This window comes from Acomys minous, assembly GCF_964271855.1.
Source record: "Acomys minous genome assembly, chromosome: 17".
Classification (NCBI taxonomy): domain Eukaryota; kingdom Metazoa; phylum Chordata; class Mammalia; order Rodentia; family Muridae; genus Acomys; species Acomys minous.
The window spans coordinates 50,349,191-50,366,672 of NC_140500.1; the positions used below are offsets into that span (position 1 = coordinate 50,349,191).

At 42.2% G+C, this 17,482-nt stretch overlaps 1 protein-coding gene across 25 annotated transcripts in view; it reads left to right on the forward strand.

Moving 5' to 3' along the window:
• MAGI1 (membrane associated guanylate kinase, WW and PDZ domain containing 1) overlaps positions 1-17,482 on the forward strand; it is a 620,267-nt gene that overhangs the window by 591,019 nt on the left and 11,766 nt on the right. For 12 of the 25 annotated variants that reach the window (XM_084765511.1, XM_084765508.1, XM_084765498.1 and 9 more), the window contains 5 exons: positions 1,872-1,955; positions 4,708-4,799; positions 6,278-6,470; positions 8,556-8,855; positions 11,805-12,008. In XM_084765511.1, coding sequence (XP_084621637.1) covers positions 1,872-1,955; positions 4,708-4,799; positions 6,278-6,470; positions 8,556-8,855; positions 11,805-12,008 — 873 coding nt within the window. The remainder of the gene's footprint in view (positions 1-1,871; positions 1,956-4,707; positions 4,800-6,277; positions 6,471-8,555; positions 8,856-11,804; positions 12,009-17,482) is intronic. The other 13 variants (XM_084765516.1, XM_084765519.1, XM_084765499.1 and 10 more) reach the window with 6 other exon arrangements.

The window sequence follows — 17,482 nt, forward strand, 5'->3', positions numbered from 1 at the left end:
ACGACTCCGGAGGATCTTGAGCGATCGCTCTATAGACTGCGCCCCTGCTTTATTCAGTACAGCACACATTACGATTGAGTTTTCCATGTTCTAATCATTCTGCCATAAAATAAGCCATTCCCTGTCTTACTGGCAGGCCCCCTGGATTGACAGGATGCTTTGAGCCCATTCTCAGTGGTAGGATCCCTCACCCTAAGCAGCAGCGTCTATTAGAATTTGGATATAGATAGATAGATAGATAGATAGATAGATAGATAGATAGATAGATAGATAGATAGATTTTTTTTTTAAGGAAGATTTCACCAGGAAAAGAATATCCGTAATGGCCAGAGCCATTGCTCTAAGCACTGACATTGCTCAAGTAGCGGTCAGAATGAAATGCCTGGGATGTTTTTCAGTTTGGTTTTGCTTTCTTCAGCACCTAAGCAATCAGGGGCAGCCGTACAAGGGAGAATCAATGCCTCCTCAGTGATTGGAGGGTCTGTAATTGAGTGAGAGTTGCAGCCTAATGGCTGTTAAGATCTGCATAGATTTTTTTTTCTTCTCTGCTAAATGAGAATAATGAATGCACCCGCCCCCAATTATTCTGTCTCTACACAGGTTTTCTTCTTCCCATGGCATCTGCTGATGAGCCTGTATCAATCTTGCCTCTCTCTCCCATTGGCCTAGTTATGTTTTATTTTGTCTTTTTTTTTTTTTAAAAAAAGGGAGTAGTCTTGATACACGGAATTGCCTCCCCATTTCTTGATAATAAAAGCAAATGCTGGAGGCAAACTAAAGTAAGTCACAGCACATTAATTATACATATTCTTCCCTTTATGTTGAAAATACCTTTTTCTTTTTTATTGAACTTCATTGTTAAAGGCATTGTAAAGGTAAGCCCAGAGATGACCACTTCCCTTTACACGGTCCAAGTGTCTCACAAAGTTCCATCCTCTCGTTGGCCATCTGCCAAAACAGCAGTGTCAAAATGATTTAATCTGAATTACAGATGTGTTAATGAATCCCTCTGAAGGATTTCAATGTTAATTAAAGACTTGATGTACTTTAACTAAGCCATCTTGCCTGTTTTCTATTTTCTCAAGATAACATGCCAGTTGGATCCATGTCTTTAAAAGTGACATGACTGGTCTTATTAGCAGATGCTCACACAGTCACCTAGTATGTAGCAGCATTTACTACAAAGGAACTACAAAACTTATAAATAAAGTTTTCCCCAATTGTGATATAGCTTGAGAAGAAAGCAGTCAAAGCTGTCGTTTTAACCTGCATTATGAAGCTGTCCTTGAGGGAGTAGCGCTTACAGATCTGACACCGGGATTATAAGATGATTATAACAATTTCTCTGTTTGTGTTCATTCGGAGTCGACAGATTCCATAATTGCACCTCAAACATAAGAAAGACTATTCTGGTTTGAACTGCTCAGAACTCACCAGGGCGTCCTTCAGCCTAAAAGTGAATTCTCTCAAGAACCAATACTTCCCTGAGTAAGTGCTGATGTGTAGTGGTGGCCCACATATTCTTACACGGTCTCAAAAGGCAAAGAGGGTTTTCACAGCCTTCTATTGTTCATGACTGAAACAAGGTCATTCAATAAGGTGGTTAGAGGCCAATTAAGCATAAGGAGCCTACGATTGTAATGGAGGTCACAGGAAACTCTCAGTGTTCAATTAGCCTTTTGACAAGTAAAGCGCTATGAAAAAAGAAAGTGAAAACAGAAGCAAACTGTAGCCCTTCAAACTCCATAGTAGTCATGACCTTTACTGTAAAGCTGAGTCGCACACCCCTCATCAATCACAACTGAATTAAACTGAGCCAAGGAAGAGCGTCTATTAATAAGCTTTACACTATTGTGAAATTGATATTCCAGCGATGTCACCTTCGCCTGCGTCAGGATTGAGCAAGGGGGAAAGAGACAGAGAAATCAATGCCACGAATTTTGGAGAATGTCAGAGTAAGGATCTGCTGCAAACTTGTGTGTCTCCATTATCATGCATCCCGTTTGATGTTCCCATCTGTCTGGGGAGAAGTTCACAGAAGGGAGGGAAGATGAAAGTGCTCGAAGGAGTGTTTCCAGGCTTGTATTGGCCAAGGAGAAAGCAAACATCAAATGAGATTAGGAGGGGGGAATGTGTGTCTTCACAGTCTGTAGATGCGTCGTGTGTCTGTAGCAGTGGCGACACCAGGGCCTGGTGACCCCACTTTCACGAAATATCAAGGAAAGTCATTCTGCTACTTTAAGTGACCACTACCAACACCAGAAGCAGATTAACTGCAGAGATTGTCCCCTAGGTGAGGACTTAAGACACCAATGGCTGGGTTTGAACTTTAAGTTCTATAAGACTGGCCTCGCCAAAGTACCAATAGTAAGAAGAAATGAGACAGTAATGTGAGAAAACTGGCTCCACCCTGCTGCTCTTCTAAAATACAATTCTTCTGAAAGTAGAAAATGAAACATTTGGGGGAAGTAATTCTAAAACCACAGCACTTCTTATAGGAAGAAGTGGTATCATAAGAGATAAAATTTGAATACCATAGTATATTTCAATATCAGTCCATTAACCAAGGTTATATTTATTTAGGCAAATTGTTTTCAGTTGATGAAAGAGTAAAATTGTTAATATGCTAAACCTGAAGTAGCTGAGGACTTTTCTTTGTCACGTGTCTGTGTTGGTGTTTGTGTCTTTGTTTCCTGGCTCATTGTTAGTGTCTCTGTATCCCAAATGTCACTGGGCACCTTTCTTTTCAACAGAAAACTCTTTAGACAAAATTACCATTTTCTTGTTGATTCTTGAGAGGAAGCAAACCTTTTTTCCTGTGGACTAACTTAGGCGATTGACCCAAATCTGTTGGGTCTCCTCAGTATACCATGATATCTGACGCCTCGTTGCAACGTAAAGCAGAAAGTTGTCCCTGTAGGATGGGCAAATGGTACTGTGATACGTAATGCTGAGAAAAAGGGATCTGGGCTGAAGGTCTTCAGAGGCTCTCTAATTGCTCGGAGAAAGCACCAGCAGCCATGTGTACTGGCTGAAAAAGGCGGAGCACCCTCTGATTCAGCTCATTTCATGAGGCGATTAACAGCATTTACTAAGCTACTCAACAGGAATGAATATATACCATTTCCTTGAATGCTATATATATACTATTCAAGGAAACGATTGTCTCTAATTGTTTCAGAAGGAGCGCCCTGATAGAGCTGAGTTCATCTGCCTTGGCATTTTACAAGTTAGTCTCAGTATTTATAATAAAAAAAAGGATTGGATACACATACCGGGGTAGAGTTGCAGTATTAAAGTAACTCAAGCAAAATATCAGGTTCTGAGACCTCTGCCTTGTATTCACCTATTCGTTTTGTTTCCCTTGGATTATTCATTTACTATGCATCTTGGGCCATAGGCAAAGCACTAAAAAGGAACATTTTTTTTCCCCAATGTGAAATCTAAAAAACCATTTCCATCTTTCCTATTCCATCCTACAAAATTGGAGAAGAGGGGAATTAAATTTTCAGGCCTAGGTACTCCTACAGCCCAAAATACAATTAATGAAACAAATAAGAAAGAATGTGTAATGGTAATTTAATGTCCCCTTTAAGATTCACTGCAACGAAATTGTAATGCATTCTCCTTAACTAAAAGTTGCATCACATTATAGACTATAAAGTACCTTGTATATACATTAAAATACTCAGTAAGAATGACGTAGAAGTGACCTACTACCTCAGTGAGTTGACAGTGCAGTTATGCACAATGACTTCATGCATAACAATCATTTTCTTCTGGAATTTACAGAGAGCTTCATTTTAAAGCACTAGGCCATTACTGAATGTTAAATATAAAACAGCAACTTACTGAATTGAATAATAAGCTAATACTTATAATGTTCAAATACCATAGGCAAGTTAAGGGAAAACTGCAATTTAGTGATGAGATAAGGTTAATTTTTCAGAAGCTTCTGTCATCACTTGAGCCTAAGGATGTGAAAGTCTAGCCACTCTAGGGCAATAGAACCTAAATCATATTAAACTCTACATGTACAAGTCCTAGGGTGGTTTTGTTCTGTTATGGTGCCAGTGCTTAAACCCAAGGCCTGCAGAAGCATAGGCAAACAGGGTACCCACTGAGCTGTGCATCCCACAGCCCTTGAAAGTAAATTTATTCCTCTCTCAAAATTGATCTCATATCAAATTACTTTTGTCATGGTGTTGATTATGTTAGGGAAGAAGAAAATAATTAAAAATAAATTAGAAATCTCTTTTAGCCCAAACCATAATACTTATCCTCTCAATAAAATAACAAGTCACTTCAAGGAACTTTCAAATCCACAGAGCCAGCTTCTCCTCCAGGGAGACGCACTGTACACGCCTGTCCTGTGGCCCCTTGCTCTGTGCTGTGGCACATACTTGATTCCTGATGCAGCAGTGCTGCGGGGAGAGACCCTCGCTGACTTCCGGCTTAGCTGTCTGTGGTGGTGTGAGCTAAGTTAGGAACTGTTCAGGAGATCTGCGGAGCAGACTGATCCTGCTACTTATTTGTACCGGTTGTTGTCGCCTGTGTCGCCCACCCACGACCTTCCCTGTAGCTGCCTGTGCTGGGAAGCTTTTATCTGTGCAAACGTCATTCGTCCTGTATGTAACTGTGCCTGTCTTAGACACACGATCCCCTTTATTAGTGAAATGATCTCTCTGCCTTCTTCCTTCTCCGCAGTTCCGGATTACCAGGAGCAGGACATCTTCCTCTGGAGAAAAGAGACCGGATTTGGCTTTAGGATTCTGGGTGGAAATGAGCCAGGGGAACCCGTGAGTCTTCTATCTGTTTCTCTCCCCAACTGCTGTTTGCTAAGACTTCAAAGCAGGGTGTCAGCAGTGACATATCACCAAGATAGGGGCGCAGCTGGCTGTGGCCCTGGCTCTTTCATCTTGGGTAGTATGGATCTCACACTGGCTTTTTGTGGAGCTGCATTTGTTGTTGTTGTTGTTGTTTGTCTTGAGAAGGAAAAGAAGTAATGTTTTCTGAAATGTTTGTGGTGAGGGGGTTGCAACAGCTGGACACACGCGCGCGCGCACACACACACACACACACACACACACACACACACACACACACGAAGGAAAGCAGAGGGCACCGTGGGCAGCAGCTGACAAAACCATGGCCTCACTGCTGTGGGCAATTCTGTGGTGTCTGCAGTAGGTAGAGAATGTGTGTAGTTGAGTAGAAAGTCTGGGGGTCGGTAAAGCAAATGGTTAGAACACAGAGGGAGCTTCCTTCGGCAGCATTGCTGGTTCAAGAAAACAGCACCCTGCCTTTAAATAACAGAAAAAGAACCCTGAGCTGTGATCAAGAAACTCTGAGTCTCCTCCCTGGGCCACAGCGTCTTAAGGTAAATTTAATTTGACATCACAAGATCCCTTGGAAGGAAGACAAAAGAGAAATACTGCCGGTCCCTTTGGAATGAAGCCTGCTATTCACTGGGCAGTTACTGTGTGGTGTGCTCTGCAAAGACTTCGAACATGTGTTCTCTCCTTTATCCAGAATATATCCCTGTTTCTCAAACCAGAGAATAAAAGCCCCAGAAAGGGTAATTAACTGGCCCAGGGTCATGGAGCTGGTATAAATGGAGGGAGACTGACAAGGCCCAACACCTTCATCTTTATGTTCACTCCCCTCATAAACTCTAAATGCCGTAACATTATTGTCTACTAGAAAGACAAAGCCACACACTGATGTTTAAAACTCACAGTTAGTGAACGGCAGAACAGCAAGACATTGAATATAAACATTCCTCTGCCTTCTGGTGCTGAAAGATGCAGAAATGGGAATGTCAGGCCAGGCTGCTTCATTTCCCCCTCATTTTATGGTGGTTAGTGAGGTGCCTATTGCTAAGCAGACAGTGCTGGGCCCCTAAAGAAAAGAAGTGTTGATATAACCAGCAGGGCTTAGTGAAAGTGGGGTTCTTGGGTAGTCAGGAAAGGAGGCCTTATAAGTGGGGCAGTAAAGGGACCATTTCCCCAGAGTGGAAGAAGAAAAAGGACATGATTGACAGACCACAAATATGTCTATGTCAAAGAGCAGTGCAAGAAATACTCTTTCCATTTCTCAAAAACTGCTGCAGCACCTGGCACGATGCTTTATACACAGTGGGTTCTCAGTTATTGTTTGTGGCATGCATGTGGATATGAATGAATGAATTGAATTATTTCTAGAGATGTACAGCCCATCAGTCTTGATAGTAAAACCAACAGGACAATGTTTCATCCATCATCTAATTACTCAATAGATTTATATCGGTCACATCGTACCACTGGGTGCTGCTGACACGGACGGCCGCCTGAGGTCTGGAGATGAATTAATCTGTGTGGATGGGACACCAGTAATTGGAAAATCACACCAGCTTGTGGTCCAGCTTATGCAACAAGCTGCCAAGCAAGGCCACGTCAATCTCACAGTGAGGCGTAAAGTGGTGTTCGCTGGTATGTTTTTCATTCATTCCTTCAGACTATGCTCTGTCTCTTTCGCGTCTGCCTCCTTGAGCTTCTGTTTTAGCAAATGTTTGCAAATGTGATCGAGCTCAGACTTTCCAGATGGTTTGCTTCTCTCCAGCCTTGCAGAAGTGCTGTCATTCAAAAGTGCATTATTATGCTGTTTGCATATCCTCCAAAAAGACGTCCGGAAGCATGCTAGTTGAGTACACAGCCCCTGCCCCATTGCCCCCTCACCAACCAGAGCTTAACCTTCCTCTTCACTGGATGATAAACGGCATCCAAAGAGCCCATCAGGAATGTGAGAAAAGGTCAGCTCCAGATTCAGAGAACAGAAGCTAGCTTTGGACTGCAAAGTAAGCTCCCCCTGACACAGCACCTTGCTGTTGCCTCACTTGTATTCATCAAGGTTTTTCTTGTTCGTTCACGGGCAAGCTGAGGAGCGAGACAGTTCTAGGTTGTCCCTGATTCCTCTGCAGTTTTCAAAAATACCCTTTCAGGCTTAACTCAAAAAGAACACGCCTCTGAATGCTCTTGGGTTTTAGTGCTCCCTCCACCCCACCCCACCCTGCCACGCCTGTGCCTCAGAGCATATGTCCGCATCTGGCTCTGCCACCTTTTCCTGGAAGCACATGGCCTTACTGCTCAGCTTGGCGTGCAGCCTCCACGCAAAGCCTGTCCATCAGAGTCCAGACGAGGAAGCTTAAACGCTGTGTTAGTGGAGTTAGTAAAGAAGTAATGCTGTGCGAGCCCGAGGTCTCGGGAGCCTTCATACTAGTGAAGCAAACGCCTACTCGGCAGAAGTAACGGATGCTTACAAAAAACACCAGCGTAGCTTGTTTTAAATGGTGCACAATCAATTACAGGACGCAGTGATTAAATGCCAGTGGGAGAGTCTAATGGAGCCCATTGTAACTGTCCTTCTCCAGCACAAATAATGTCCTTAGAACCCACTCCTGGCCACCAAAGTTCTTGGCATGGTATTCCATGAAGCCAGTGGCACGCGGCTAGTTTAGTTTTGGTTTTGAGACGAGTTGAAAACTGTTGGATTTCACTGGCTTAAAGTAGGAAGGCAATGTACTTTGACATCATTGTTTCAGTTTTCTTTTGAACTTCTTAAATGTTTGGGATGTTTAGCACGTTAGTCCTGTGCAAACATATTAAGTGACATTAGGTAAGCAGATAGCACACAGAACAGGTACTGGCAGGAATATGTGGAGAGTTGTTATTTAATCGTGAGGGTTTCACTTGGGGAAGTTGACAAAATTCTAGGAGTGGAGGGTGGAGATAATTTGATAACAGTGTGAATACACCTATTGCCCCCCCCCCCAAGGTAGCCGTAAAGCTGTTAGGTTGTAAAAGTTGTGTTTCCCATAATTAAAAATATCTATGAAAGTAAAGGTTTTGTGGAATAAATTCAATCACAGCCACAACTTACCACAGTACACACTGATCTTGGTGCCCAGCTCTACCTAAGGCACGGGATGTGCCACCCTGTTAGCTGAGGCAGCAAGACCGTTGGAAGGAAGCTAATGCCTCTAGCTCTGTGGTTAGAGTAGATGTTTACAGCCGGGAGCTGGGGAAAGCAGTTAAGCATCCTTACCAAAAGGTCCTCAGAAATCCATCTGGGCCAACCTTAAAGGTACAACCCCTAGCAACCTCCTGCCCAGCGATGAACACTGAGCAAACACGTGACTTGGAGGGAATGACTGAGGGAGGGAGCCTGTGAGGCTGGGATGACAGCCTTCACTGGTGTAGCTCAAGCCAAAGTCTGCTCACAGTTCCCTCCTACACAGGAGAAAGGTCAGAACTGGATGTTGCTGTGAACTGAATAGCATTGTGGGTACTGTCGTTGTGCTATTTAGGAGTGCTCTTTGGGGGGGGTCAGCGTGTAGTCAGCCTTCCCAGAGCCTGACGATTAATGTTTCCACAGCAAGGTTGCTTTTCACGCCTGTGTTCTCTGAGGCAAGGTGCCATCCATCGTTAGCATCTTGCAGGTGGAAAAGGTGGAAGTGGTGGTGGCTGTGCCCATCTTCCAGGAACTTCGAATGATTTAGACACACATCTCTCTTGCAGTCCCCAAAACAGAAAACGAGGTGCCCTCGCCAGCCTCATCGCACCACAGTAGCAACCAGCCCGCCTCTCTGACTGAAGAGAAGCGCACACCACAGGGCAGCCAGAACTCGCTCAACACTGTGAGCTCTGGCAGTGGCAGCACCAGCGGCATTGGCAGCGGTGGTGGCGGGGGCAGCGGCGTAGTGAGCGCTGCCACCGTTTTGCAGCCTTATGATGTGGAGATACGGCGCGGGGAGAATGAGGGTTTCGGGTTCGTCATCGTGTCCTCCGTGAGCAGGCCTGAAGCGGGCACAACCTTTGGTGAGTGCTAGAAAGGACTGAATCCAGGATGCTCCTCTCTCAGGGGGCCTCAGCAGTTAGGGACGCTTGCTGCTCTTACAGAGAGTCTGGGCTTATCTCTCAACAGAAACAAATGCCTTAATGGTTTTTTCCTCTTCAGAAAATTAAAATCTTCATTGGAGAAGGAGTTTATTTGATAGATTTTGTTGGGGTTTCCCCCACCCCCTTTTAGCTTTCTTCTTAAATGTGTAGCCATGTACAAGTTCAAGTACACACAAGATTTATGTCAAATTTGAATAGTGGCCCCTTGGTAATGTAAATGATTATACAATTATTTGCCAAAGAAAGACTTCAGAAAAGTCCTAGTAGAGGATATCATTAGTAGCAATGGCCTAAAAAAAAGTCATAAGGATTTTTAAAAGCAGCAGATGTTTGCAAGAATGCCTAAGAAAAGTAGAAATGTAAGCAGTGAAAAAATGACCTATGATACTCCTCCCCCGTGTCGTGTTGTCCTTCTTTTATCCTTACCTGAATGCTGCTGGTCTCTTAAATTATATTTTATTGCTGCTTTAGAAACTGGCTAACCTCTTGAGTTAAGAGTCATTTGACTTGGGGGCCAATTCAGGTCTTGGATTTCAGTCACATAACCTTCTCCAAGTACTAATCCACTCCTGGGTGCAGATAGGAACCCAGACAGTTCTAAGATCCCAGTTGAGCTCAGCTGTTGCAAAGGATGTGCACCCTCCTTCCTGACTCGGTCCCTTGTCATCTCCCATGTACACTGGAAGGTGACAGGAGACAGGAAGAGTTCCACAGGCGTCAGTGGCCTAGGTCACTCATTGTCTTAAGTCTCCCAGGGCCTCCATCCCTTTGACGTTTAGATCCAGTAGAGCCCACTCTGTCTTCAGTTAGTCTTGATAAGTTGCTTCCTCCTAAAGGCGACACTCAGCCCGGGCTGCACATGTGTGACTGCAGTAACCACAACCATTACTAACCATGCTTTCCTGAGCTGCAGAGATCAAGTCATCCCAGCATGACCCAATGCACGACCCGGCATCAAGGCGCCAGTTTTTATTTTGTTTTATTTCACTTTGCTTTTAAATTACTCTCAAAAGGCTTTTCTGCTGACTTTTAAAATAACAAGAAACAGGGGGAAGAACTCCCAACTTGGTTTCCCCCCCCCAAATCTACAGTGCACCCCCATAATGCACTCAGCTTTATCATAGTTCTTATTTGCAGTCCTCAGAAAGAAGAGAGCAGGTGTGTCAGGCAACAGGCTCCATGCTGGATGATGGGTACTGAGCGCTTTCACTCACTATTGGTTCTCCGAGTATTTTCCTTTGGTTCTTACAATCAGCCAATTAAACTGTCGCTAACATCTTGCTGGCACGAGACTGCTGAGCTATATAGACAGAGCCTTTCCTCATGCCTGTTGTTTGAGACCTCCGTGCTGCAAACTGTCCTTGGAGCTGAGCTGCACTTACTAGGCGCCTTGAACCCCATACGCACACATTGCCGCACCTCCCCGCTACATTCATCAACAGCTCACTTGCTCTTTAAAATTCTATGAATTTGGCATTAGTGACACAGACTCAGTCAACTCCACATTTAAAGGAATCAAAGTGCATTTGTCAGATAGTTTTTCCCTTCAGGTCAAAATTATAATGAAAGCATCTACACAGTTGACTTTATTGTCTCCCCTACTAATTTTGTCACCATTTCCAAAAGGTGACTCAACCATGTAGCTGTTTTGATAGTTCTGAGAGAGTGAATTCTAAAATTCTGCATTAAAAAAAAAAAACATGGAAACTCAGTGGTGGAACACATCTTTAAACCCAGCACTAAGGAGGCAGAGGCAGGCAGATCTCTGAGTGCGAGACAGCCTGGTCTACAGAGCTAGTTCCAGGAAAGTTGGGGATAAACAATGAAACCTGATCCCAAAACAACACACACACACACACACACACACACACACACACACACACACACACACACACTGGAATTCATTATACAAATACCTGGTTATACCAGAGCACTACTCAAAGACAGCTCTCCCTATATAGCAGCTCCAGCACATAATAAACAAACCCCCTTTGCTCTGTTTTATATTGTGTGTGCATATATACATTGGGTGTAAGCCAATGAGTAAAAGGTAGGTGATTAAAGGTAGAGGCTGGGGAGCGACTTGAGGCTGGCTAGCTTTGGTTTGCTGCTTTCAGCACAGATAGGTGCTAGATATTCACTCTGTCCCCATAAGGGAATGTGTGAGGCAGGAGAAAGATCAGAGCTAAGGAGCCCAGCAGAGCCTCCCTGATTGAACAGAGAGGTCCCACATGATCAGTAAGTGTCAGTGCAGGTGCTTTCCCACCTCATCTCTAATGGTTATGCCCTTTTCTAGAGCTTTCCTCAGCGCACACAGAAGGCAAAGGTGTCTGTCCACTTTGTGTTTTCAGATTGAACTTTTGATGCTAGCAGACGCTTAACCTCACCAGAAGTCCAGTGATTATTTTTGTAAGTGGAGAAAGAACAAAACATTGGCAGAAGCCTTAATAACAGTTGGCAAAATGAAGTGTCAGGAACACAGAATGGTTAAAGCATCCATCCCAGCCCTGGGGTTTGTATTTACAGTCCCAAAATAAACCAGCGGCCACCAAGTTATTTTGGGGTCTTGAGTCTCAAGTTGCTAACTGTCTCAAATTCTAATTGTTTTAAGGAGAGAAGATGGGTTTTGCCATCGTTTTAAAACAGAAAAGGAGTGTTACCTTGAGCTCTAGTCTCAGGGCTGTGGCTTTTTAGACACCCTGCAGATTGCCAATGTTTTGAGCATCAGCATAGCGCTCTCCTTTAATAACATTTGCTTAATGCTTTAATTAATTAACACTTAACCTTCTCTTTCCCTTTTCAACCCTTTTCTCCTCCCTTCACTATATTCCCACATAATTTTTAAAAAATTAAAACTCAATACCAAAGCAGGCAATGCATGTGTGGCTATGCCTCACAAAATAGGTCGGATTATTGAGGGGAGCCCTGCTGACCGCTGTGGCAAGCTGAAAGTAGGAGACCGGATCTTGGCAGTAAATGGATGTTCCATCACCAACAAATCCCATTCTGACATTGTCAACCTAATCAAAGAAGCGGGCAACACAGTGACCCTCCGCATCATCCCCGGGGATGGTAAAGTATACTTCTCTCTCTCTCTCTCTCTCTCTCTCTCTCTCTCTCTCTCTCTCTCTCTCTCTCTCTCTCTCCCCATTCCCTTCTCTCTCTCACCCCCCATTAGTGTCCATGTAATCTAATGTTTGATTTTTGAGATAGAGGCAGCTTTACCCATCCCTAACTGAACATGCCTATCAAACGAACCAGAGCCATTGTTATTAAACTGTCTCTCACTCTCTGACCCAATTAATCCTCTCGCCCTGTGATCCCATCTTGACACAGACGGAAAAAGAATTCCAGGAAATCTTCAGCTTTCTCCATTTATTTCTTCCCTTGCTCTTCTTGCTTTCAGAGCTATTGGAAAATTTTTCTTGAGGTTAGAAACGATGATCTGACAGTCTAGCTGAAAAACCTGGGCTTGGTTTTTGTTTGTTTGTTTTTTGTTTTTTTTTTAAACAACCACTGAAATGTGGCATAACAAAACCTACCTGACAACAATGTAGAGCCAGTATGTTCAAAATGAGTAAACATATCAGTACTTTTGATTTAATGAACAGCTCCTAGCCACCGCCCATGTGGTTTGTCTATAATTTTTAGGTAGAGATGAAAAAAGATGGGATAGCTCTATTTTTGACAGATTGAGATACATTAAACCTGAAATACTGTTGTTTACATAACTGGTTGTGTTCTCTTTACACAAATGGCAGTTTTGTCCCAAGGGATATTTGGCCATGCCTACAGTTTATGTGGTGGTCTGTAATGGCTGAAGGCTTAGGACATTCCCAAATAAAGTACACAGGGCAGCCCCTCAGTGAAAAGTCACCTAGTATAAAGTACCAGGGTTTGTATTTGTTGATGTGCTGATATTGATAAGCGTAGGTTGCTTGTACACATAAAGCTGAGCGTTGAACTCATCCTAAGCCAGCTTTATATTAGGAGGAATACTTATCCAAAAACATTTAATTAGTCCTCCCATATTATTTCCATACCTGCTATAAAATAAATTACATTCTAAAATGTGTGTTTCCCAAGATGAAAAGCACTGTGCTAAAAATCTAGAAAATAAGACACTTTATTTCAAATGAATATTTTATATGCTAATTGATAGAAAGCGCTACTTGTGATTCAAAAGTTAAGTGGTAAGACTGGTGCTTGATGCTGTTCAATAAAAGTACATTTAAAACTAGTCGCAACTTAAAAATTGTGTAGTCTAGAACAGAGAACTTTTTCTCCCCTAAAAAATACCCTTTGCTAATTATAGAGAACATGTATGTATCTCAAGTGGTTGTATATGTTACCTTCTTTAAATGCACAGTTTGTAATTTACCATATGATGGATGCAGGGGCCATTTCACCAGTTTGCCTCTCCAGATAGTTACTGCAATTTACAAAAGTGATCACAAAATGGCAGAGCCTAGATTACAAATGGAACAGATAAGGGAAGCCAGACAAAGAAATGAGAAATGGGTCAGAGAGCCAAATGGTAGCATATAAATAGCTTACATGCCATGGAGAGATGTTGAAAAATAAAAAATAAATAAAAAATTTAAAAACCAAATAACTGGTCACAGGAATTGACTTACTAGCTCCATGCTGGGCAGTCAAGACGTGAGAATGAGAATGTCTCAGAAAGGCAGGCAAGCAGGACTAACTCCTTAAAACAAATGCCTTGGCAAAAGTTTGAAATCAAGAAAGGCAAGTTATACTACAGCATATATACCAAGAATCAACTTAAGCTAATATTATACAACAAACCTTCTGAAAACCTGAACGCCATATATATATTACAATGTCCACTAATAACGGCTGTTGAGAAGCCTTTTAAAGACTAATACTTAAACTTCAAATCTAGGAAGATGTTCCATGTCCTACTTTGATTAGGAGATAGGAAACAAAGTTGGTTGGTTGGTTGGTTGGTTGGTTGATTTTCAAGGCAGAATGGAATCTCTTAAGGACGTGAGTTTTACCCATGGTGCCTCTGAAAATCATTGCCATGATAATAAAACTCCCGGGGCAGTTACAGCTGGTGGAGGGAGGATTGCATGATTCTCCTGTTCACGCTTTAAAGGGTCTGAAACTGTAACCTGAGGCAAGGGAGCTAAATTTTGTAAACATATAAAAAAGAGAGTAGCCATAACTGTGATGAGGAGACAAGCTGCTGCATCCGTTTCCTCCCTCCGTGTGTAGTTTGTGGGGTGAAACAGGAGCCCCTCGGGCAAAGGAACTCTAGTTTCTTTCAGGTGTTCCATTTGAATGTTTACTGTACGGGATAGCCTGAAGACCCATTGTTAATACAGTACATACAAGAAGGCTGAGGTTGTTTTTTTTTTAAACATAAAGTATTATTTTTTATTTTTGCAAATGGACTTTATTTATAATGAACTATATACAGTAAGAACAGTTATGAAACAATAAGAAAAGACATATATAAAAGTTACACTCAAAATGTTTAGCTCATTTTTGTATTTGGCAACTTTGAAGAAAATACTATCTGTCCTATCTAGGTGACTCTCAAGTGTTGTACTTAAATCGTTCTCTGACATATCTTGTATTTGTTAACTTAAAAAACATCTTTCTAGACCTTAAAACATTTTCCTGAATCCTAAGCAACTTAAGCCTAACTGTGAAACTCTAACTATCTAATCTTCAACCCCACTGGAGACTTGAGAAGGAATAAAATTATTACTTAAGTAGCAACTGCAAACAAGCAACTTCCAAAACTAAGAGATGACAGAGACGGTTTACTGACTGGTCATACCCCATTCTCTGTGTAATGTTGGAACATCATCTTCAGATTTCTGGCCCAGTATATTTGGCAGAGATGATTGTGAAGCAGGTTTAAAGTGGTTACCCTGTCATGGCAGAGCTTGGCAGACAACTCAGCCTGTGCCCAAGTCTTGTCCATTTCGCATAGCATATTGTCTGTAGAGAGAGCAGGGGCGTTATTTGCCCAGTGGCTAGCTTGCCATTAATGAAGCTATTTCCAAAAGGAGATTTTATGATGCCTGTCATCTTCCCTGAGGTAGGCTTGGGATATTGCCAGGAGCTGACATGTCTGAAGTCAAAAAGGCCTTAAATTAATAAAAGTATTTTTAAATGACATATTCTGTAGGCCTCTGAAGCTTTTGAGGACCATCTGTCTATCTGTTTACATTTATATTTACGTAGTTTAGAGGCACAGTGATTCCTTGCCTCAGAACTTAGGCCTGTGCAGAAAGACCATTGATCCTTACTTTTGATTTGGGCAATGCACATCTTTGTTTTTTTTGTTGTTTTTTTGTTTTTTTTGTTTTTTTTAGTTAGTTTATTTCTTTTCTTTTAGTGCGGAGACATGGTCTTGCAGTGTAGCCAGGCCACCTCCAGCTTGCAATCCTCCTGCCTCAGGCGTCTTGAGTGCTGGGATTACAGGCGTGAGCTGCCACCCTGGATAAATTGTTCATCTCCTGGTGCTGGGTTCTCGTTCTTTCTTGCGCCTCCATGACTCTACTTCCCCCTTTCTCAACCTGCAGGCCATTCCTTGTACCTTCAGAGCTCTTGTGCGTACCAACACCCTCATCTCTCTGGCTTTTATATGATAGTGATCTAGAAGGGCAGCAGAGTGGGGGGGGGGGCTCTTCCATAGCATATGCGCAAAGGATAGTAAATAGATAATGACAGCAGGGAAAGGCCTAGAAGACCACTGAGCATACTAGGTCTGAGCTTGAACTGTTAAAAATCAAAGCATAATTGTAGACATAGAAATGCCTGAGCAGTGTAAGTGGGAGTGAGACTTTAGTCAGGCAAAGTAGAACATGACTGAGCTTGGCTAATACAGAATCAAGTTCAAGATAATAAAAAAATGTATGAGATTAAAAATGCAACTAATATTTCATCTCACGGTTATTCAGAGTATTTGCTTATAGATAAGACAGAGCTTAGCAATAAAGATTCTGCTGTTTTCCTTGAGAGAAGAATAGTAAAAAGCTCCCAACAGTTTTGATGTGTACATGGGATTCAGGTTTTCCAGTGTTGTTTTCAGATACTTATTACATTTGTGTTTGCATAGTAAAGTATTTATGAAAAAAAAGATTGTATCCTTTGTTGATTTGTCTGGCCTTTCAATGTATATTTCATGAGAGAAGATAAGAATATTAGCATGGGAATGAAGCTAGCATGGTAACCACTCATCATGGAGGGAGGTTAAAACTCAGGGCAGGCACTCTTGTCAGAAGAGCAAGGGCCCTGGCTTAGCATAGCCCTCCATGGTGCCTTGGGAGCTAGGATTCGCTCTTCACGATGGGTGATTGCTTTGAAAAAATGCAGTCTTCTGCATCTTTATTCCTTAGGGCGTGCAAAGTAGATGTAAACGCCATTTAATAAAGAGTACAGGCACTGCCTAGACTTTGTCACCAAAATGCTCAATTTGCTCATAGCCTGAGAGCTGTGACAGTCACTTGCAGTGTGACACTCCCTCATACCATTGCAGTTAGAGGTCAGGGAAACCCTGGGCTCTTGTTCTTGCCCTTTGACACCTTGTTGTAAAAGGCAGACCTTGCTTGGGGGCTAGAGCCGTAACGTATTTTTAATAATGGACTGTGTCTCTGTATCTTTAAAAATTGGGCAGTGTTTTGGCAGATGTAATCTTGGCTTTATTCCAAATAAAGCCTTAAATGTTTATGAAAAACAAGTATAACTTTATTGCTATGGTAAAAGTATGCTGGAAATCAAGTCTATTTAAACTATTTTGGTGCTCTGAAGATGGCCTGTAAAATCCAGGAAGCAGTAAGCATTTATGGTCTTGAATGAAGTTACTGGTACTCGTGTAGGACAATTAAAGCATCGCTTATTTGAAAGGCATGTACCAATTGGGTGTGATTATTTTTGATAAATATAATTACCATACGAAACAAAATAAGTTTGAAAATGAACTGAGGCAAGCCTTGGGTTCGATTCCCTACGTCTCCACTTGCTTCAGGTCCACATCTGTAAAGTGAGACATTCACAGAACGTGCCTGTTTTATGGACCGATAAGAATCAAATTTAATAGTGATTATGATAGTGGATCTATAAGGTAGAGTGTTTGCTTTGCACACTGTAAACTAGATAGTAAGACAAACAATGGGGTGAGAAAAATTCATCAAACTCAGAGTAGCACATTAAGCGATAATGTATTTTAAATGTTTAAAGTTAAGCTTCAACACCCAAGCAATTTGCTTCGGGAAACATGGCCAGTAAAGAACTGAAGAGAAATTATTGATGGCGTTCTATTTATACGTGCACTGCATGATTATCATATGCTGTCAAATCATGAAAGCAACAGAAATAGAAAATCTGCTTGACAATAGAATTTGATGTGCCCAGAAAACACTGGCGACCAACAACACACAAACATTGTAAAGGAATTCATTCAGCAGTTATAATTACTTTAATTGCAAGGAAACATTCTTCTTGTTGTCCTAATTATGATTTCACTATGGCCCAAACATTCTCGCAATTTCCCAGATAATCTTTAT